This window comes from Gopherus flavomarginatus, chromosome 4 (genome assembly GCF_025201925.1).
Source record: "Gopherus flavomarginatus isolate rGopFla2 chromosome 4, rGopFla2.mat.asm, whole genome shotgun sequence".
In the NCBI taxonomy this organism is placed as follows: Eukaryota; Metazoa; Chordata; order Testudines; family Testudinidae; genus Gopherus; species Gopherus flavomarginatus.
The window spans coordinates 184572255-184596338 of record NC_066620.1 but is presented as its reverse complement, the minus strand read 5'-3'; the positions used below and the strand labels follow the sequence as shown (position 1 = coordinate 184596338).

Genomic DNA, 24084 nt, shown 5'->3' with positions numbered 1-24084 from the left:
TCTTTCCATCCAATGACTATTTAGTGCTTTCCATACTAAAAGCTAAACTCTGCATGCTACAGTTCAATCTGGTAAGCACATCTCTCAAGATAACCCTTTCATCATCCACATACCATGAATATTTTCAATACAGACCCTTACCAACATACCCTAGATCTCAGTAGCCCTTCAGGAGAATCACAGTGGAACAAACAGTTATAGTGACAATGAATAAAGTAGGCAGGTATTAGGAAAAGATTTAGTATCAAGCCAAGATTTGCAAACTCATCCTGAAAGCTGTACACAGAGTCTACACTGCAATTAGACACCCACAGCTGGTCTGTGCCAGCTGACTCAGCCTAAGGGGCTGTTTAATTGCAGTGTAGATATTCAGGCTAGGGCTGCAGCCGAAGCTCTGGGACACTCCTACCTTGCAGAATCCTAGAGCCTGTGCTTCAGCCCAAGCATCTATCTACACCACAATTAAACGGCCCCTTAGGTCAAGCCCCACAAGCCTGAATCAGCTGGCATGGGCCAGTCATGAGGTTTTAATTGCAGGGTACACATATCCACACAGACCAATATCTGATGTCTTTTCTTCACCACTAAAAATGTTCTTTAAAAAAAAAAAAAAGAAAAAGAAAAAGAAAAAGAACCAACCAACCAATTCAGGGCTATTCCAAGGTAAGAACACAGTGAAGACGAGGCACTTCAGTTATACCAGGATATAAACTTCCAGCATCAGCCCTATACTTTCAGCTGGGGTTTACCTCAGTGACTTTACCTTATGGTTAAACTAAAAGTGTTTTATCTTCACTAAGCTTTTACCTCAGGATATCCCATGCACTTCAGTTACCCTAAGAAAAAACACATGTGATGGAAGAATTCTTCTGTCAACCTAGCTACCACCTCTCCAAGAGGTGGATTTAGAACAGTGACAGAAAAATCCCTCTATTGCTATAGCAAATGTCTTCACTGCAGCGCTACAGCTGCAGTGCAGCTTTAGTTAATGAATATATTTGCTGTAAATCAGATCAATAACTAGGATGTAAAAGATGAGCTAGACGACCAGTGAGGAGAATTAAGTTTAAATTAGCTGGCTGATATTTGAACTTTCATGGAAAATTTCACAAACTAATTTTTTTTGTTTGTTTTGCATTAAATTTCTCCTTTAATTAACAAAAACATTAAAACAAAAATGAAAACTTTCATTTTTTCAATTCAAAACTTTTATTTCATTGTTTTATTTTTTTCTCCTCCCCTTTTCCCTCTCCTCTCCTCCCCTCCTTTTTATTCTCCTCCCCTTTTCCCAAATGAAAAAAACCAAGAAACGTTTCAAAATGAAAATTTTCATTGCTGAAAAATATTGTGGTGATCAAAAAGAAAAAACTGCTGATGAAAACATTTCAAAGAGCTCTGCAACCAAACAATATTTTTAAAATTTACCCAAAAGAAGTATTTCCTCACTAAACCCCCAACTTGTTATGTAAAACCCACAAACTCCTCAAAATGAAGAAAATGTTACAACATTTTGGTTGCACAAGGTTATCTAACTTGCTTAGATGAAGCGAAATAGAACATGATTTCATTCTCCAGGGCTAAATCGATAAGAGGAGTCGGAAGGGGAAGTGTATATTTTGAGCCACTAGAATTAACAAAAAGCTGCCACTCTACAACTACTATAGCAAAAAACCACATATAAACATAAAGCCTTTTCCAATATTATTGCTAGAAGATGCATGAACATAGAGATGGCACAGACTGCAGAGCAGGAAGGAGCCAAAAACATTAATTGCAGGGCTGGGAGGTAAAGAACTCAGAAATTTCATCTACTTTCTGCATATAGGTTTGTATCAGACTAACTATATAATGTAGCATTTTTTAATTTTAATCTCAATTATAAGGTGATATTTTACAAACTACAATTGTTGATAAACGGTACATTTCATTACTTATACTAGAAGGCAGTAAAAGTATCAGGGTGAGCTGACAAGTGCAACCTGTAGCTTTTAGTCAACTGTGTACACAACTGTTGTGTGTATCAACAGCAGCAGCTTCATAACATGTACAGATGTGTGTCTACCATTAAAAGGAAAATCAACTTTTGTAACTTTCATAATTTCTTATTTGGAATATAGCTTTAGAGCTACTTAAAAATGAGAATGCATTTATTATGTAACATTATTTTTAAACTGAGCAGCACATATAAAATCTGACAGGTTGTTTTGAAGATGTGAAAAACGTAAGCTAAAACGACTCACTTTAGACACCAACATGCAACTGTACTTTGCAGCTAGCCAAATGATAACACCAAATCAAATCTCTCTTCATAGTGGAGTCCAGAGCACATGAGGTTAACTGGAATGTACATTTTGTTGTCATCTTCTGCTCATTTTGGTAGAGACAGAGCCTTTCATTTTAAAGCACCTAAATTAAAAACAGACTCCGTCAGATTTCCTTCTCTAATGTAACTTGGCCTATGCTTTTTATTTTTATAAAGAAGTCAAACAAACCAGCATTTCCAAACAGTCAGTAAAACCCACCACTAAAAATCTTCTTCTAGCTCCTATTGGCATAACATTCTTATAAAAGAATGGTTGCATTAGAAACTGAGTCTGTCTGTGTATAGGCCAAATGTTTTCAAGACAGATAATGCAATTTCCTAGTACAACACTCTCGCCTTTGTCAGTCACGGGGATCCTGTGAGAAAGCCAACCAGTCTGGGAATTTGGATCAGCAGAGCATGAAAGGCTGGAAAATAAGGGTCAAACTTTATTGAGATTGCTAGTACAAAACTAGAACTAACTGTTCCCTGTGGTCAAAGAGCCTTTAAATTATGACGTTGTGGCACTTCTGCTTGCAGCAAAATAATCTAAAATTCACACCATTAACTCTTTTTCCATGTCTTCACTTTTTAGTGCAGGCTGTATTAGTATCTGTGTGGAAAGGGCAAGTGTCCTCACACAGAATATACTTTTGAGGTTGCACTGTGCAACCTTCTAGAGGGAGGGTGGGGGAATACCTCTTACTGGTATACTGCAGCTCTAGTAGTGGTGACTGTGATGTATAGCAGCAAAGAATCCTGTGGCACCTTATAGACTAACAGACGTTTTGGAGCATGAGCTTTCGTGGGTGAATACATCCGACGAAGTGAGTATTCACCCACGAAAGCTCATGCTCCAAAACGTGTTAGTCTGCAAGGTGCCACAGGATTCTTTGCTGCTTTTACAGATCCAGACTAACACGGCTACCCTGATACTGTGATTTATAGGATATTCTATAGGATCCAAAATAGCATCTCCATACAGAATACTGAGATACTGTGTACAAAAGCTACAATGAACTGAAACAAACTTTCCACTCATTTATCAATGTGATTGCAGTAGCCATTACATGGCAACTGAATAAATTTGCTCAGTACTGAGCAAAATTAATCTATTTCTTGAGCATTTTACTGAATAAAACAGGATGGCAGAGTGGAGGAAAGAGTGAATTCAGGGCAGATCAGTTGCCAGCAGCTCTAGTTCCACTTCAAATACAAGCTACTTACTACTTACAGAGTCATCCAGCAGCATTATTTTTAAAAAACATCATTGGATTGCTTTGCAGTGAGTACTTGCATTCAGTTTGAGAAGACAGGTTTCATATGTAAACTGCAACCATAAAAGTCATCTCTTGGTGGTGACACTTGAAAAATCTGTCCTTGAAGTAAATTTATATCCAGGCACAAGAAAATGTTGGGTTTCCTTAATTTAAATGACATGGCTTATAAAACAAGATGACCATTTAAAAGTATGTAAATTATAAAGCCTTGGATTAAAATTTTGGAACTTGTTCTAAAGATGACTGCTTTGCATCCACAACGTGTTCATATAGCTGGAAGCTTCCTCCTCCCCAGTCCTCAGTAAGGAGATACAGAATAGTTAACTACCATATATATTCTTTCAATAGCCTATTCATTTATAAGCCAACCCCCCAAGACGGGTAGGCAAAAATAGCAAAAAAGCGATGATCCTTTCATAAGCCGACCCTATATTTCAGGAGTTGGTAAACTTTGGCTCCTGGCCCTCAGGATAAGCCACTGGCGGGTTGGGACGTTTTGTTTACTTGGAGCATGTGCAGGCATGGAGCCCCTCAGCTCCAAGTGGCCTGAGAAGAGCGAACCGCGGCCACAGGGAACTGAGGGGCTCCATGCCTGCAGACGCTCCAAGAATATTAAAACGACAATGTATTTGATATTCAATTCAATGATTCCATAGAGTTTAAAATCATCAAATTTTGGCATAGACCTGTTTAGAAGCTGACCCCCAACTCTTTGATGAGTCAGTTTTTTACCAAAAATATTCAGATTATGAATGAGTATATACGGTACTTTTCCATCGAGACTCAAAAACAAAGCAAAAAACACCCCTGCCCCCCCACTACGTGTAGGGATTGTATATGGCTTGACTGTCCTCCTGATACCTAAGCTGCAGAAGCATGTTTTACAAGCTCACATATATGCACGGACACAAGGGAAAGTGTGACACTGATGAGGTATCGCATACATTAGGGTAGGACATTTAAACCTCTGCTCCTATTCAAATCAAAGGTAAGACTCCAGTTGACTTGAATAGTAGCTGATTTAAGCTGACAAGGAGCATTTCTGAAAATTCCACCCACCCTCTGCCTCTCTAGATCCTTGCTCAATATCTCCCAGCATTAACTGAATAATGTTTACTCTGACAGCAAGTACAAGTATGGCATGGTTACTCATCTCGGCTGATTCATGACAATAAGATGCTTTTTGTCTGATGGAGGCATGCTTTATGTTTATAAAAACCACAAGGACAGAAAAGCTCAAAGATAGTTTAATGGATCCATTCACATTAATATCTCAAAATAGGTGTACCTGACCTTGTACATATTGGAAGTAGAGAAATACATTACTGCCACAACACAATATGTCGGGAGGCATAATTAATAGCTTTTCCTTGAATCTAACAACTGTTAGAACTCCCTACATTCTCATGGGTGCAGACAGAAAAAAATGCTTTTCTTTTAGACTCCTGAAAATGGCTGGTTGCATTTAGAACTGGTTTTACTCTACTATGCACAACAGCAAAGCACAGACAATTAAGCACTTAGTGGCAAATGATTTTTCCCCTGAATCTGTGACACACCTAGCACTCAGAAGCTGGAATGAACAGTGGCTTTCCTGTCTTTGTTTTTCACTTGCAAAGAATAAACGTTTGAGCACCATCCTTAAAATAATGAAATCAGGCCTTGACATTTTCCTGTGTAAGAAGGTTTTGAATATGCTTCTGATTTTGTCATTCCTCTCCCCGATTGCCGCAGAGTTGAGCAAATATCAGCTGCTTTGCAAGGATTCCTATCGTGGAACATGCAGGATGCCCATCTCAGGTTTGTTAAGAGGGCAACACTAAATAGAAAACTGATTTTCTCAGATGGTTTGCTAACTAAGTGCTTCAAGGCAAAACGTTAAAAGAATTTAACTAATATTTGAAGGAAAATGTCAAGTGCTACAGCATGGGCAACACAATAGAAATTGTATGAGCTGTTTTGCACCAAGTCTCTCTTTCACATTTAGAAAAACAGCTAAAAGTAGCTCTCCATTTAAAACACTAAACATGTGTTTAAGAGGCTATCAGCCTAATCTATAATTCTACATTGTTATTAATACAGCCTCTTTCTAATAGTCATTAATAAGGGAAAAGAAGAGGTTGAAGACTGGGAAATGTACATACAGCACAGTTATTGTTAAACATATGAAGGGGAAAAAATGAAAAGAAGAATCTTCATGGTCTGATTTTAAATATTCGGGGCCCACACTCCTGCAGTCCTTAAACAGAAAGAACTCTAAGGGCTTCAACACATTGGGGGCTTAACTCTCATAAAATGTTGGCTGGGTTGCTGGGAGGTACAAGGGCAATTCCTGTCCAACCAGAGACCATCCATGCGGAAGAGTTTTTAGCAGTGGCATCGTTAGAGGAGCAGATCCGTGACTATATCCAAACCAGACACGGCCAGTGCATAAACTAGTCGGTGGGAATGGTAAGGCAGTGCTGGTATGGAAGAACACCACTCATAATTTTGTTGACGTCAAAAACAAAACACACACAAGAACAGTGTTCCCTCTAATTTTTTACATCCATATGCAAAATGAATTTTGTTATGTGCACCAATACGGAGGTGATGTGTGGTGTGGGTGGAGCCGAGGAGTTCGGACTGTGGGAGGGGGCTCATGGCTGGGGCAGAGGTTTGGGGTGTGGGAGATGAGGGGATTGGGGTGAGGGAGGGGGTTCAGGACTAGGGCAGAGGGTTGGGGGATGAGGGCTCTGGCTGGGGTGAAGGCTCCGCAGTGGGGCCGGGGATGAGAGTTTCAGGGTGCAGGAGGAGGCTCATGGTGGGACAGAGGGTTAGGGGTGCAGGGTGCCCCAGGGCTGCGGCAGGGAGAGAGGACTCCCTCCAGCCCTCTCTCGCCGCAGCAGTCGGGGCCAGTGAAAGGTGCCTCTCCCCAGCCATGACAGTTCCAGCAGAGCTGGGCCGGAGCAGAGGTGCCTCTCCCCACCTGTGTGACCCTTGACAGCCTGCTGCATGGCCACGCAGCTTACAGGGAACTTAAGACAAGAAACTTGGCTCAGTTACTTGCAGAGTGGATCATGTGGTCAAGCAAGAAGCAGCACATGGTGGAACATGGTCTCTCTTTGAAAGATACTCACACCTTGCAGTTTCAGTATTTAGATTGGTTGGCCCCTCAATGCAACTGTAGAACTAATGCATTCTGCACACTTGGTGCTCCTTCCCTTTCCCCGTAGTTTTTATACTAAATAACTGTCTTCAGCAAAGATGTTGCATTCATCAGCAGAGGACAGTGGATTTATGACAGAGGTGGGAGTTGAATAATGTAGGTTTTATTCCCTATTCTGCTACAGACTTCCTGTATGCCATTCAGCAGTATACTTAGGTCTATGGTTTTAAGTTTCAATAAATTTTGGGTGACCACACAGACATGCCTAAGGCCTGATTTTCAAAAGGTGTTGAGCACATGAAGCGACTGCTTATTTTACTTGGAGTTGTGGGTGCTCAGCATTTCTGATAATCAGGCCCTAGATGTCACAAGTGAAACACCAACATTTACATTCTAGCCTTAACCTCTGCCCCTTGGTTTCCTCATCTGTAAGAGAGGATAACTACCCATCTCCAATGGGCATCAAAGATTCTATCAATAACATTTACAAAATGCTCTGAAATTCTCAAGTGGAAGGTTCTGTACAAGAGCAAAATATCATTGTTGCTTGGTGGGCTGATTTCAGATTCGGAGAGACCTCTGCCTCACATACCTTTTCAGAACAAGTAGCAAGGGTCTCAAGTAGCAGTGGGGGAGATTTAGGTTGGATATTAGGAAACACTATTTCACTAGGAGGGTGGTGAAGCACTGGAATGGGTTACCTAGGGAGGTGGTAGAATCTCTTTCCTTAGAGGTTTTTAAGGTCAGGCTTGACAAAGCCCTCACTGGGATTATTTAGTTGGGTATTAGGTCCTGAGCAGGGGGTTGGACTGGATGACCTCCTGAGGTCCCTTCCAACTCTGATATTCTAAGATTCTATGAATGTTATAAAAAAAAAAAAAATTCTCTCAGCCACCCTTTGCAATCTGAAACAAATTTCTCCCATAATGTACACACACCTCCGCTAACTACATGCATACTCATTTATATGAGCTACTTCAACAGTAAGGGCTGGTCTACACTACCATGGTAAATCGATCTAAATTACGCAACTTCAGTTACATGAATAACCTAACTTAAGTTAACATAGTTAGACCCACTTACCATGGTGGCTACACTGCGCTGTGTCGAAGGGAGACCATCTCCCGTTTACTTCCCTTACGCTTCTCAGGGAGGTGGTGTATACAAATCAATGGGAGAGTGCTTTCCCATTGATTTAGTGTGTCTTTACCGGACCCTAAATCGATTGCAGCTGTGCCGAACTACTAGTAAGTTTAGACAAGCCCTAAGTTAACCATCAAAACACTTCAACGTGGCCCAGTGATGGGTTCCTCAAGTTAAGGATGGGGATGTGAGAGCTGTGGATGGTGGCAGGAGGTAGTTGAGGTTGAGTAATAGAAGGTATGGGTAAGTAGTGATGGAATATTGGAAAGCTTAATTGCTCATTTCCTTCGTTGTGTGGTTGGATTTGGCAAAATATGCAGTTTAATTTGGATATTTTTGGAAGGTAGGGGATATATTCAAAACTTAAAATTAGCATGGTGGCCAGTTAAGATTGAGACATACTACAGGTACTAGGTGCTGATCCTAGTACCTCACTCCCGAGGCTATTTGGACAAAGAACAATTGGATGGCAGAGTGCCTAGCCTGGAGCAGACTGTGGGAAGCAGAAAAGGGGAATATTTCCAATTACCAAAACAATGAACTTGTTTATTAGGCAATTAAGAAGCGATATTAGTGAGTTCTGAAAACAGTGCCGTCCAGTCCTCTATAGCCAAAGAAAGGACTGGGACAGGGAAGGGCAAAAGGAGGAGGCAGAAAAGTGGAGGGAAGCAATCAGAGTTCTGAGGCATCCTGCCCTGCCAGCCCATAATCATCATATCAAACAGTTACAAATGGGTCATTTAAAATCATTTTTGACCCTGCACTGCATAGTCTGCTGTTATATATCTATACCATGATAGCAACCAAAGGCCCCAATTAACTTGGATCAACCAATGTGAGGAGCACTGGACAGCCCCAGATGAAGAAAAGGTCCCTCTCTCTCTATCATTCCATCATATGCCCCTGGGATGGTATGCCGTTTACACGTGCATAAAGTCTTTGTATCTTAGATAATACAGTGTCTGAATTTTTAGCATGCATCACATGTCCAGTGTTCTTGTTCCTATTGAGACAGATTGCTTCGAAGCCATTCCTTTTGTATTTACAGCATGTGCTTTGCTTACGTAGTATTACCCAGAATAGAAGACATCTGCCAAAACACATTGTGTTGGAGGTGGGGGGGAAACACTACATGCACATCATTCTTTGATTGCTGAGGAATTTGTAATGAAGCTAAGAAAATAGCATAGCTTAGTTAACATTCCCATGCCTCAAGAATAGCAAATAAAGTACCTTATTGAAATAATCTAATTAAATAACCCTTCATTTTCAAACTGTCCCATTCTCCTTGTTTCAATGTCTAGGACTGATGAATGAAAATACAATAAAGATAGAGGAGGAAGGGAGGGGCTTTTTTTTGTTTGTTTTTGTTGGAGATGCAGCTACTTTAAAGAATATATGGGAACACAATATTTGGAAGAGTTCTCAGGCAACTCAGGAAACATTTTCTGATCCCTACACAGAGTTCCCAACACTGCAACCATATTAAAATTAAATGACTGGAACACTCTGCGATTATAGGGATAGTGAATTCTCCATTTTTGCTTAGAATCCTTAAGTATTCATTGGTGCTACAGCAGCAGATAGTTATTGTGATCGTCTCTTCCACAACTACTTATACATATGTACACTGAGCCTCCTGATCTTGGTATTCAAGGAGAGTTCCATCTTAAACATAAATAAATCAAATAGAAGACATATTTTCTTAACTCATTTATACCCTTTACTGTTTTTAGCAGGAAACAAGCAAAGCCTAGTTCTTAACATCACAAATATACTGTACATACTCGTTCATAAGCTGAATATTTTTGGTAAAAAAGTGATGCATCAAAGAGCGGAGGTTGGCTTATAAATGGGTCTACAACAAAATTTGATGATTTTAAACTCTATGGAATCATTGAATATCTAATACATTGTCACCCTGTGGCCGCGGTTCGCCATTCCCAGCCAATCCCACGCCACTTCCCACAACTCCCATTGGCTGGGAATGGCAAACTGCAGCCACTTGGAGCTGAGAAGCTCCATGCCTGCAGATGCTCCAAGTAAACAAAATGTCTTGACCTACCAGAAGCTTATCCTGATGGCCAGGAGCCAAAGTTTGCCAACTCCTGAAATACAGGGTCAGCTTATGAAAGGATCATACAGTTTTTCCTATTTTTACCTAACCATCTTGGGGGGTTGGCTTATAAACGAATGAGCTAATGAACGAGAAACTTTTGTAAATAAAACAATGTTCAAAAGGGGGGCTCACCCACTAATGGAAAATAAGAGTTGGGATATATTTTAGTAGGGGAAACTGAAAGGCAATCTGCAATTTTCTACCATATAAACACTGGGATAGTTTGAGAAGGAAGGTGGAAGTGGGAGAGAAAAGTGTGGATAATTCAAATGGGCCCATAAGGCGAGGTCTTCATTGGTGTGAATCAAAGTAACTCCACTGAAATCAATGAAGCAACCTGGAGGAGGATCCTCTCCTAATTGAAAACACTAAGGAGAAAGCTGTCCTCCATGGAGGACAGTGACTTCCACACACACCTCTCTCCCACCACAATTCTGTTGTCTCCAATCATGTGAGGGGAGAAGTAGCTCTCTCCCCCTTCAATCACTACCCCAAAAACACTGCTACAGCAGAGCTTGGAGGCAGACATCACCTCTGGCACCTTCCTCTCCCCTCCTCCCCTTTTGTTATTGTTTTCTAGCTTTCAATAGCGTACAAGATACCTTTCTTTCTTGTGGCCCTTCTGCACTGGATAAACTTGGGGCCCCAATTTTCCACTTCCTTACACCATGTGTGTCATCCACATTTGTGCAAAGCAGGTGTAAAGCTACTGCTGGTGTGAGTGAGTAGACTATTCCCATTTGCAAGTGGTCTACACACACGCCTTGCATTGGTGCAGATGACTACACAATACACAAGATATAAGGCAGTGGAAAATACAGGTCCATTGTTCCTGGAGCAGTTTGGGACTATACAGTTTTTACAGATATGTCCTTGATTTGTATGTGTCAGTAAAGAACCGGGATTAGGGTTTGCTACTTATGCTATAAAGCCAGTGAGGGGACCACAAAAAGTAGAGCCCAAAGGATACTTTCTATCAGAAATCTTTAAATGAGATGTATCTAAGGTATGTACATATATGGCCTCCACCACTCTAGTATCTGAGCACCTCATAATCTTTAATGGATTTATACTCTCACCCCCTATAAGATATGGAAGTGCTATTATCCCCATTTTTACAGATGGAAATTGAGGCAAAGAGACTAAATAAGAAGCCCAAGGTCCCACAGCAACTGTGTGGCAGAGTAGGGAACTGAATCTGTCTCCCCCAAGCCCTAGGATAGTGTTTTAACCACTGGACGATCCTTCCTTTAAAGCTTGGGACTGTAAGTGACTTGGCAGAGGTCTACTGAACAGGTGCTTCCTCTAAATATACCTCCCTAAACCAGTTTTGACCATAAAGATAAATGAATGTTTGTTGGAAAAGAACAAGAATTTACTCAGTCACCAAGAGACCTGTTCATATCGAACTCAGCTAAAAAACACACTAAGATGTCATAAATATTAGTAAGGCTATGGTGACTGGATGCTTCCCATGTTACTGCTGCCTGACAGGTGTATCATACATGAACAAATGAAGCAATACCCAAACATTCAGGAAAACATCTGGACTTAAATGTTAACTATAGCTAGCTCCATCTGCGATAAGTACAGATGCATATTCTCTAACTATGCCTTTTCTTCCACAAGTCCACTCTGGCATCTCATTAATGAATTTTTAAATGTTATTGCCCTTCTGTCAGCGGCAGCACAATACAAAACTCTCTCACTCCTCTTTAACAGGTCAAGCATGGAATCAACTGAATTGTGACAGACACCCAGCCCTCCTCAGCCGAAAGAATGGGTCAGCCCAACGTGGGAATCCAAAGGAGGAAATAAAATGAAATTCAGAGGAAGAGAGAAAAGCAGAGATCCTGAATGACCCTCCTACTCCTTCATCCTCCCAAACGGCTACCAGTGCCAGCTTTGCCTGTCAGGGAAACGGGGCACGGCTATTATTAACGTCCGCTGGTTGCACTGTCCCTGACACAACGATTTGCCTCTTCCTCTTACTTGCTGACAAGAACTGTTGTCTTTGGCTGGGACAATTCAACACAATGCTGACCAGGCAGGACAAAGGCAAAGAAAGCAACTCTGTGTTGGCTTGGAGGCCAGCACTGTGGCAGCCTGCAAAGAGACTAAGCAAAAACAATACTTTCTGGGTAACAAGAGCCACCCCGGAGAATCCATTTACTATTAACAACAACAATAAGAAATGTCAGGAAATAAAATAGTGTTTAATAGTAGCTAGCCTAAATCAAAAGAAAGGAACATCAACCAGATGTGCAAAGCTTCATTCAAATCTTTGAGCTTCAACTGTTTGAGGAGTTAATGGAAATGTTAAATGACTGGAGAAAATATTTAGCACTAACAGACAATTTGCTAAGAAGATGGCACTCTTTAGACTTACATGTCTCCTAAGGATTTGTCATAGCTTGATTTTAACCTAAAACATTTAACATACACTCCAGTTACACTGCATTGCTCCCTATGAAACCAGTCTTCCAACAAGTTTGTTTTAAATAGAATGCCATCCTGAAACAAAAGAGAACGACTCAGAAGTGGGATATTATTGTGCTAGAAGTGTCTTTTCAGAGATGCAAGGAGAGTGCGTAACAAGCAAGAGCAACTAGATTTTTTCTCCTAAATGACAATTAAGAGCTTAGAGAATTTTACTGAAACCTGGAGGAAGGATTCTTAAGCCATGGCTACACTGGCATTTTACAGCGCTGCAACTTTCGCGCTCAGGGGTGTGAAAAAACACACACCCCGAGCGCTGCAAGATACACCGCTGTAAAACCTCAGTGTAAACAGTGCCGCAGCGCTGGGAGCGCGATGTGGAGTATGTGCAGCGCTGGGAGAGCTCTCTCCCAGCGCTGGTGCTGCGACCACACTCAAAACTTCGAAGCGCTGCCGCGGCAGTGCTTTGAAGTGCAAGTGTAGCCATACCCTCAGCCATTTAAACCCGTGCAAGTGGGTGTCACATGTGTTCTCTGGCTTTGTAGACTTACTCTCACTTTGCACAGGTTTAAATGATTTCACGAGATGCATGGTAGTGGAGAATCAAGTCCATATAAAGAGAAGAAGAGGTGGATATCGGTTGCTATACCTAACACTTTTAATGATAACAAGATAACGAGGATAGCAAAATTATTTGGGCCAGATTTTGGCAGCTCTTGTCCAGGTCAAAAGGAATGCCCACCTCCCTTGAGCACCAGAGTATGATCACCCAGAAACTTGCTCTCCCCAAGAGGAAAAAGATGGATCCACAGCACTTCCACTAGTACTAGACAGCAAAATGAGCATGGATGGGTGGAACACTAGTCATGACCCTTCCACCACATTGATTGTCCAGGGCAACACATGCCACTCTCTTAAGGGAGAAGTTGTCACATGCCTTCATTAGTGTACTATCTCAGTGCCTTACAGCTTTTAATGCATTTATCCTCACAACAGCCCGATGATTTAGGGAAGTATTATTATCTCAATTTACAGATGGGGAAAATGAGTCAGAGAGAGATTAAGTGATATTCTCAAGGTCACACAGGCAGCCTGTGGCAAAGTATGGAATCAAACCCAGGTGCCTCAAGAGCCACGCTAATGCCCTACCCACTTGACCACCTTTCCTCTCCTGTGTTTGTCCACCATGCCTCAGTACCCACAGAGGCACTCTCACTCTCTAAGCACCCCCAAAGGCAGAATGCTTTCCCAGTCACTGCCTAACCATGGCAAGTACAACAATAAATAAGGTTGAGATTCTGTCACAGGTATTTTTAGTAAAAGTCAGGGACAGGTCATGGGCAATAAACAAAAATTCATGGAAGTCTGTGACCTGTCCCTGACTTTTACTAAAAATACCGGGGTGGGAAGAGGGGGGGTGGACAAATAGAGCACAGTCAAGGGCTTGCAGCTGTTCCAGCCCTGCCGCTGCTCCTGCAGCAGGGGCTGACCACTGCTACCCCCACCGCAGGGGGCCTGACCGAACCCCAGCTGCTGCTTCAGTCCTGGGGTCACTGCTCTGGCAGCACTGGGGCTAACAGCTGCTCCAGCCCTGCCCCAGAAGAAGTCACTAAGGTCCCAAAAAGTCATGGAATCTGTGACTTCCATGACAGAATCGTATCCTTAACCACAACCTAATACTTCGAGTTAGAATATGATTGCTCCTGGAGTTCCTGGGCATCCTAGGAGGAGATATTAACAAATGTTAAGGCAAACAGAGAAGAGGAACAAAACTGGTAAGCAAGTTGGAGACTGATTTACAAGGAAAGATTAAGAACAGTTAAATATGGATCACTTGCCCGCCCTCTAATTAAACAAGGTACCCAGTATGACATTACTCAAGTTTGTGCTACATCTTTCCTCATCTATACCCATTAAATCAGTAGGGTTATGCAGATTAAGTCCAGACAAGATTTGGTCCTACATTAGCAATCTGAACAAGTCCAGATGAAATGGGGCAGGGAAGTTTACCCAGAATGCTCTGGATACGTGACTGGAACTGCATAAATACTTCAGCAGCTTCTTCCTTCGTTTGTTACCAAATTAATGTTAAAACATAATGAAAGCAAAAAAAAAAAATTAGTATTCAACAGATGCCAGTGTGAGAGATTGGGCTGTGGAAATGACAGGGCCATAGACTGATCATCTTGCTTGTGCAAATGAGCACATGGAGTTTAAAAGAGGGAAATATGACAAACTGAATTCAGGAGTAGAGAAAGAAGACTAAGCAGAGCCATGTTCTAGATTCAGGGACTAACCTTCAAGTGAGATAGTGACAAGGAGAATTCTGTCTGGGTCTCAGAAAAACACTATTACAAACGCCCACATCAGCAAAGACGGGGAGCGGGGGGTTAAATTCTGTACCCTCTATTATAATATACCTAGGTGGAAAACAGCCACTTTCTTCTCCTCTGTTTTTGGATCATCACTCTGACTCGGAATGATACAATGTTCAGATTAAAGCTTAGTTAACAGTTAAATAATTAGCTTCTTTTTCAACACTCAGAATAGTCACAAAAAGGTGAAAAATAAAAGGAAATTACCATATTCTACTTTATTTGAGAAAAGTTTTGAGCATTGTTTCTTAAACTGTATGGACTGAATGTAAATGCTTTGACGTTGGTAATGACAAATAAAAGTTCAATATGCGTTGGATAGTTGGACTGCCTCAAGTCATATGGCATTGATTCAGACTTTCGACTAGATGACTGTAACACTTAATATCAGGTGGAAGACTTGGAGAAAAAACAAAACAAAAACAAAACAGGACATTGACACTCTCATGAAAAAGTAACAGGGAACATAGGATTAAAAGAATTTTAGAAAACAACCCTTTTCCTTTGGGGGCCATACAAGCCTTATCTGAAGGCATCATGTCTTGAAAAACTAGACTATAGTACTTCATGGGAATAAGTTATACTGACATAAGCATCTACATTCCTGCAAAACTGAGTTTACACTAAAGGACTGCACTATGTTAAAAGCATCAGTTTCTAAACTGTCTTAGTTGCAGTGCTATAAAATTTGTAGACAAGACCTAAGATTTATTTGCTAGGTGCAGAGATTAATTCTCTCAGTATATGCAAAATAATTTACACACTTGATTGCAGCTGCAGAGCATGTGAGCTGATTCTTGTTCAGCTCCTGTAACTGTCTCTGTGGCAAAGCTCTGGCAACAGGCCTCTCTGCTGCATTAAGCAGCAGCCGCACATAAAAAAGGCATTAACTGTCTTCACCAGTCATACGTATGTGGTGTTGGGGAAGTAGTTACACTCAGGGAGGATAGAGAATTTGGTCTGCCAAAAAGCTACATTTAGATACCAGGCAAGTCTCAAGACGATATCCCTAACATCAGCACTAGCATAGACAGCTTCATCAGCACATCGTGGCACTTCTGCTAGTCTCAAAGGACAGCAGACTGCCATAAAGAAATAACATCTGTTTGCACTGTTTGATTGGGTTGTATTGACAGTCTGGAATCAGGGGGCACGCAGAGGATGTGGTGCAGGTTGTCCAATAATACTGATTTCATCTGCATCGCTTGTGTCTGGAGACGATACATTTCCAGGGTAATCTGTTGAGAAGAATAATGCCACAGAACTCTTTACTCAGGATTACGTGGAGTACCATTAGGGAAGGCGCTACTGGGCAGGATGGAATTGCTTACAGGGGTGTGCTGCTAACTCCACCAAAGTCCAGAGCGCAACTAGTGGGAAGGGAGCCGACAGAGGGCCAGTAAAAGTGGGCTACAAGACTAGTAACCGGGGATGACGGAGATTCCCATGGTATTCTCTCTACTGCTCCTCACTGCCAACTGGCAGCTGCAGCATGGATGACAGTGTCTGGTGAACAGCAAAGGCAGAAATTATGTGTGGGAGCATCCTAATGTTGTGACAGCTACTGGTGGACCTATAGTGGACTTGTGTCAGGCTACATGCTCCCCTGCTTAATTCATCCTCACGTACTTCTCCTGCTACATGAGTATTTAAGGCCATCAGGGATTTAGGGAAGAGACAGAGTAGGCAATCTTCAGCATACAGAAAACACTCTGTTTTTTGTCTCTAACTCAACCGATCCTGCTCATGCAAATTACTTAGTGTCTTTTAGAGACAGAGGCGTGGATGAAGTCTGAGAGCGGAGCTCCACCTAGATCAGATGGTGACAGTCTTCACAGGGTACAGGACACGGACTTTGTTATATGATACCCATGCCCTTATCACTTCAAGATCAGAGGACTGTGATGTACTCTATTGGGGTTGCTTTTTGAGACCACAGGAACTGAAGCTGTTACTGAACGCATTGGCTATTTTCTGAGTGGAGGTTTGTGCTGCCAGCACATAACCTCAGTGCTTCAGGTGTGAATTGGCTGCCAGCAAGTTTCCACAGGAACTCAACATGTTGATTTAACCTTTAATGACTGCAGTGGTTTGGGACCTAGCAGCCTAAGAGTCTATTTCCCTTCATGCGCAGTACAGCCAGAGCCCTGCAGTCGGGGAGGCACTCAAACTGGAGCTCCCTTCAGTACAGAAGAGAGAGACCTGCACTTGCTTCCCCCTTGGTCTACCAGAGTCCAGATCTGATCATCTTCCAGACACCCTGCAAGGCCTCATCTTTTCTCCCAGGCACGTGGGGAGGGGACTTGTCAAGGTTCCTTCCCCACTCTGAACTTTAGGGTACAGATGTGGGGACCTGCATGGACACTTCTAAGCTTAATTACTAGCTTAGATCTGGTATCACTGCCACCATCCAGAATTTTCAGTGTCTGGATCACTCCCTGTCCCGCCAAAACTTTCCCCTTCCTGGGTAGCCTTGAGAGACTCCTTCACCAATTCCCTGGTGAGTCCAGATCCAATCCCCTTGGATCTAAAAACAAGGAAAAATCAATCAGGTATTAAGAAAAAGGCTTTTAATTAAAGAAAAGAAAGGTAAAAGAAAACCTCTGGGAGAGATTAGTATACCAGCTACTGTCACAGACAACAGATTCAAAACACAGAGGATGTTCCCCTAGGCACAAATTTAGTTACACAAAAAATACCCAAATACCCAATTTTGATAATTCCCTAATGATACCCAAGACAAGTTACAAAGAAAATAAACATAAACCTATTTATCCCTTTCTAAAACTTACTACTCTGATAAGAGGCTGGTTTCTTGATCTTTTTCACTCCAGCTGAAACTGAAACTCTAAAACAAAGGAAAAACTTCCTTCCTTCCTTTTGAAACATCTTGTTCCCCCATTGGTTCCTCTGGTCAAGTGTTAGCTAGGCTAGGTGAACTTTTTAACCCTTTACAGGTAAAAGAGGCATTAACTCTTAACCATCTGTTTATGACAGGACTACTGGAGGGAAGTTCCTGTATGTGCTACATAGAAAACTGGAGGGGAGGAAATAGCTATTTAGTAACTTATGATGGAGTATTTAGTACACGTTTCTATTGGATACCACAGGAGATGGTCACATTTAACTGCTGCAGTAGTGCCCACAGGACAGCATAACTAAAGAGCTCAATGAATAAGACTCCCAGCAAGTGACTATCCCTCATGTACCATGGTTCTCATTTTCTACTAACAAGATATAAGGGATGTCATAGAACGAATGCAGCAACTGCTGCTGCCTCTCTAGAGCCTAGGACCAACCTACTCCTCAGATGCCTTCCTCTCTTTATGGCTACACATCATTTTATTTTTCTCACTACCTCTCTTTTTTCCTTCCTTTTTTCTCAGCAGATCTTTAAAACTTGGCCTCTCAGGCAACTCTAGTGTGATTAGAAAGTTCACTATCTGCAAACACTTAAAGGGGCTAGCTGAAAGTCTGCGTTCTGCAAGAATTCTCTGACTGCGCCAGGATTCACACACAGTGTACATTGAAGGGTTGTGGCATAGCTAACATGAGTTTATATAAATGGCTTCCAGAAGCAGGGAACCACTCCCATTACTAGTGTAATGTGAATGCAGCGTGGCTACCATGTATCCAAAAGCTGTACCAAGGTCATAGCTTTTAAGGATGTTTAAGGGACCGTTATGATCATCCAGTTTGTCCTCCTTCAGAAAGGAACTCACCAGCTCCCAGAGAGATGAACAGCACACCAGTGACTCACTTCTGCACAGCTAGTTAGAGACAGCTGTTTATAAAAACACCGACAATAGACCAAGTAGTATACAGAATTATTAAACCACTGAAACTGAGTAAGTGCTGTGCTAGGTTATAACTGGTTTGTGCAGTTTGAGAGTTATAAAAGGAAACTGAAAACAATGTGGTCAAGAAACCACACACATACTATTAATACTACAGCCTAATTTTCATGATGGTAAGAAATTTTAAAGCTTATGGAACACACTTAGGCCCTAAATTTGCAATCAGATCCACAACGGCAGAAGGGTCTGCCTGTGGGGATCCATTCGTAGGATCAGGGTTAGTTTTTGCAATGGATGAGCATTGAGAAGTCCAACAGGAGAAGGCCTCTCCCAGGTCAAGAAAGGTCTGTGGGCCTTTTCCAGATAACGCCAGGTACACTAGCACCATTCTTACCAACATATGTTTTGTGCAGCCAAAACTGATGCTTAAGTCAACAGTACAAGGCTAAGAGTTCAGCTGGGGGGGATAGATGTCAAATCTCGTATTACATTATGAACACTTCTCACAACCACAGAATCTGATACATGAAAAGATTTTAGAAAAAGTAGTAATAAAAGCCAACTATGTATTTGTAATTCTCCAAATGGCTCCTTACAATATATGTTTTGTATATTTTAAGCTTGAAAGTGGACAAAGTTAACAGTATTAATAGGGTGTCTCCTACCCAAAAGTCTATGGGTACCTAACATAATACAAAACATCGAGACAATCTAGCCCAATAACTACCAGCATTGGTGTGGGAAAGATAATCTACTATCAAACTGCCCGAATACAATGAAAACATCTTTTATTAGCTTAAAATCAAAGTTTATCAGCCTCACACTTATTGTGGCAGTGTCTACAACTAATGTACAATCTGGCAATCAGTTTGTGCGCGTGTATAAAGAGACACACACACGTACACACCTGGTATGTTTTGTTACTGTAAATATATTCATCATGACCTGTAGTTTAGATCAGTGAATGTCAAATTACACATTAACATTGGCATAATAGAATACAAAGATACATATGTAAGAAAGATTACTTGCAGGACACTGGCGACACTAAGGGTGAAATAAAGCATGAACCAGACCTACACTTCTGGCCTAATTTTTTCCCTATTGAAATCAGTAGCAAAACTCATTGTCCTCAAAGAAAGAAAGATTTGTCCCTTTCTTCATCTCATCTCCAAAGCACTATTGCTAGCCAGTCTGGGAACATAAGAACCACCATATTGGGTCAGACCAAAGGTCCATCCAACTCAGTATCCTGTCTGCCAATAGTGGCCAGTGCCAGGTACCCCAGAGGGAGTAAACCTAACAGGTAATGATCAAGTGATCTCTCTCCTGCCATCAAATGAAGACATAACTTTTACAAACGAATCATTTCACCATGTAAACAAACCAAAAATAAGTCCATCATTCATAAATTATCATTGTAAAGCTCAATTTGTTTCAAAAAAGGAAGTGACTGATCATCTAGGGATATGATCGAAATTAAAATGTATAATGTCGGTTTTCATTCCTCATCAACTTCTATCCTCAATTCAATGGTCCAAGGGCAAGTACTACATACAGGCCTGGTCCACACTACACAGTTAAATCGATTTAAACAGCATTAAATCGATTTAACTCTGTACCCGCCCACACTACAAGGCACTTTAAAACGATTTTAAGGGCTCTTAAAATCGATTTCTGTACTCCTCCCCAACGAGAGGAGTAACCCTAAAATCGATATTACTATATCGATTTAGGGTTAGTGTGGACGGAAATCGAAGTTATTGGTCTCATTCCTTTCATGTAGCTACCCAGAGTGCACCGCTCCGGAAATCGATGGTAGCCTAGGACCATGGACGCACACCACCGAATTAATGTGCCTTAGTGTGGACGCATAAAATCGATTTTATAATATCGGTTTTATAAAACCGGTTTTAGTAATTTCGATTTTATGCTGTAGTGTAGACGTAGCCATAGTGATATAGTGCTTGCCTTTTTCAAATGAATCTGAGGGTGGTAAACCTTTCAGAAAAATCAGGCTAGTTACGATCTGGTTACTACTTATTCCTGTGTTGATAAGATCAAGGACAACATCACTTTTGTATCAGTGGGAGAAAAAAATCAGAAACCACTTTTTTTCCACTTTTATAACCCAAAACCAGCCAAACCTTTTCACCCCTAAAACGCTGACTAAAAAGATATGGTTGCTGTCCATAGCTCAGGAGGATTCACGCTTATTCATTCTCCCTATGAGACGTGTTCCCATCACTATTCAGTAATAGGTAGCTCTCCTTCCTTCAAGATACAAAATTGTTTTGAAATGGTTTAGTTCCTCTCTAACTATCATATCACAGAAGATATATGAGTGTTAATAAGTATGGAGTATGATCAGGGTTTTTTAAGTTACAGTTCCTGTAAACAGCCTCTGTGAGCTATACCATCTTTAGCAATTTTTCCTCATTTATTACGGTATATCTTTCATAATAGCTGGTATAGTTTGATAATGTCTCTAAATTGAACAGCCTTTGCCAGAGGTTCTTTAAACTGAAATAAAACCATTTCTGGCAAAGAAAAGTCAAAAAACCTTCACAGTTCTTTAAGACTTGTTGTACAAAAGGAGAAACATTTATTTTTAATTACTCGTTAAAAAAAAAAAAAAGACCTCAAACCAGTGACAGGAGCTCACACCCCCTTGTACAGGGGGTATGTAGACTAAAATAGAGCCCTTTATGTAAGTGGATTTGAAAAACCCTATGGTGACCTACAACATTAACTAACTGTGCCCTAGGTTCCTGTTCAGCACAGAAAGCAAGCACAATTGAACAGCCAGGGACAAAAGGGGCACAGAGGAGCACGGCACAATACACTAGGGCAGCCTCATTTCTTCCCTCCCCCACCCAACCTACAGCCAGCTCTCTCTAATGCAATCACTAACTGCCCTTGGTGACACAGGATGGGTTTCCTGCAAGCCCTTTCATAAGGCTTTGTTTAAAACATGGACACCAAGAATAATAGCAGCAGCCGAATTCACAGTGAGTGGGGCTGTCATAGCCAGGACTGGAGTGTGCATGGAGCCCTCTGTCAGTTTTTTGTTCCCCTGAGGTAGCGGCCACACAGACACACACTAACTCTGTTTCTTCTTTCCACCATAATTTGAGACTCTCTGCCTATTCTGGGGTTGTTAGGCCTCGGCACCAGCTCCCTACAAGAAACCTGCACCCCCACCTTGCAGCACAAAGGCAAATTGTTCATATGATCACAACCCACCTGCAGCAGACACAGGTGGAGAAGTCTGGGGGAAGCAAAATAAAACCTCCTCCCTTTATAACAGAAAGCTGGACACAGCACAAAGGGATCAGAGGGGTGGAGGGGGCACTACCCTGCCAACTACCCACACCAAAAAAAAAAAAAAAAAAAACCTAGCCCCCCCACCCTCCAGACAGCCAACCCTCCTCCTCCACCACACTTCACAACTCCAGGCAGAGCCAAGGGCTGGCAACTCTTGCCTTTTTTTCCTGCAGAAAATCTGTCGCTCGAAAGGATTAGCCTGAGAGATTGTCTCGCTAACAAGCCGAGTGGAATCGGGATAGATAAGTGGCAGAGGCGGCAGCACCCGTCTGGCTGCATCTTCCTCCTGCTGCTGGGCTTGTGCAAACCCCAGACTCTGCCCCACACCTGCCTGCTTCTGGGGCAAGAGATGCAGGGGGTAGGGGGCTGCACAAATAGGACCACAGGCAGTAGCAGCAATTGAGCTCAGTCACAAGGGTGGGCGCCAGTGCTGCTGGGACAGGAGGCTACAATGGTGAAGTCACACACACACACACACACAATATCAATGCACTCTTGCCTCTCTCCTGCGCGATTACTGCTGGGGCACGAAACAGCCCGAAGACGCCGTGGCTCACTGCCATGCCATTCATTCACCGCGGGTATGGAGGGCAGGACAGACCCAGATCCCCCAAGTATTCTCTGGGTGCTGGGCCCGACACCACACATTGGCCTAACCTACAACCCCACCTGGGGCGGCTCTATAGCTCTGACACCCCCTCACCTCCGCAACACACCCCGCGCGGCTGGCTCCGAGGTGCCACTGGCCTAAGCACCACCGCCAAGTTCACGACACCTCCCAGCCTCTGGGGCGATACAGGGATGCCCAGGATGCTGCCCCTCGCCCCGCTTACCCGTCTGCCGCTGCAGCCTCGGCGGGAAAGAAGAGATGCTGCTGTCGCCTCCGTGCCTGCGCCGGCTGCCTCCCCAAAACGGGCGCCTGCTGCGCCCTGCAGCCGCTTGCATGGACCATGCACCGCACGCTTAGCAGCCTGGGCAGGGCGGCGGCCGCCCGACGGGCACTGCTCCGAACCCAGCCCCCTGCTCCGTGAGCCGCGCAGCCAAGTTGCGCCGCTCGCGCCTTTCCGGGGAAGGGGGGGAAGGCAGCAGCTACTCTAAGCACAAAGACGCCATTAAGCTCCAGTGGTTTTGCAGCCGCTGACTGGCTGCCTAGAAGCGGCCGCTAGGTTTCCAGCACGCCCACGTGGGCGCCCTCTGCCGACCCCACGTTCCCACTACAATTACATCCTCCCACTTCCCCCCCCCCCCCCCACAAGTCTCCCCCATGTGGACGCAGCCTCCCTATTGCGGGGCTCGTTTGGGGGCAGTTTGGAACGTGTTTCCCTTTTGCCAGCCATGCTGGCGAGGCATACCCTGTCTCCCACTTTTAAAACTGCCCTAATTCAAAGTGGTCTACGTTACCGTTCCCTGAGTATCTGAACAGTGATGCTGGAACTAGCGGTGCTGCTGGCTTGGAGTAGTTATAACAAACACCAAACACATGGTTTCCGTTCCGTCATCAGCAGCCCCACTATAAAATTATTCCAGCACCCCATATCTGAATGCTTGGTTCCTGCACCATTTTCTCTCTTCCTGGTTCATCAAATCATTCAGCAGTTGAACAGAGACTATTGAAATTAGAAAAGACAGATGCAGGATAGATTTGCCTGCTAAAGAAGCAGGAGGAAAAGTTTATTGAGGAACATTAATGATTTTAGAAGGGACGTCAAACAATGGCCGGTTGGTCTGTCTCTCTCTCTCTCTCTCTGCACAAGCCAAGAGAGGAACAGTGGCAGGAGAAGATAATCCTAGACATTAGAAATGGGAAATATTCCTTTAAATCAACTAGACTACATCCCTGCCACTGGGAGGGAAAATGTTAGTATTGCAAAATATAGTAAGGCCAGCCATGCAAGCCTACCTAAAGAATTATGAAACCTCAATCTTTTGGACCTCAATGCAGGAGCTTACACTGTACCCCAAAGATAGGTGGATGATGCTATATAGGTATCACTTTCAACTACTCGCACCTTGGAGCCACCAGGTTTTGTCACTTCTATCTACACAGGCAAAGAGATGATCTAGCCCTTTTGTGCCTTTCAAATACGTATAGCAAGATAGGCTGTCAAGTTGACAATACAATGTAACATAATTGTGTTCATATAACATGGAGGA

General features: G+C 42.7%; 1 protein-coding gene across 3 annotated transcripts in view; it reads right to left on the bottom strand.

Annotated features, from left to right (window-relative positions):
- The window catches only part of RNF144A (ring finger protein 144A), a 106888-nt gene extending 83759 nt beyond the window's left edge, over positions 1-23129 (bottom strand). Inside the window, exons 1-2 of one of the 3 annotated variants that reach the window (XM_050950952.1) lie at positions 22764-22857; positions 2241-2406 (exon numbers count right to left, since the gene is read on the bottom strand). Coding sequence is in view for 1 of the 3 variants with exons in the window: in XM_050950951.1 (XP_050806908.1) it covers positions 22764-22875 (112 nt within the window). In the remaining 2 variants the exon portion in view is untranslated. Of the gene's footprint in view, positions 1-2240; positions 2407-22763 lie in introns of all 3 variants that reach the window. The other 2 variants (XM_050950951.1, XM_050950953.1) reach the window with 2 other exon arrangements.
- Between the last annotated feature and the right edge of the window lie 955 nt (positions 23130-24084).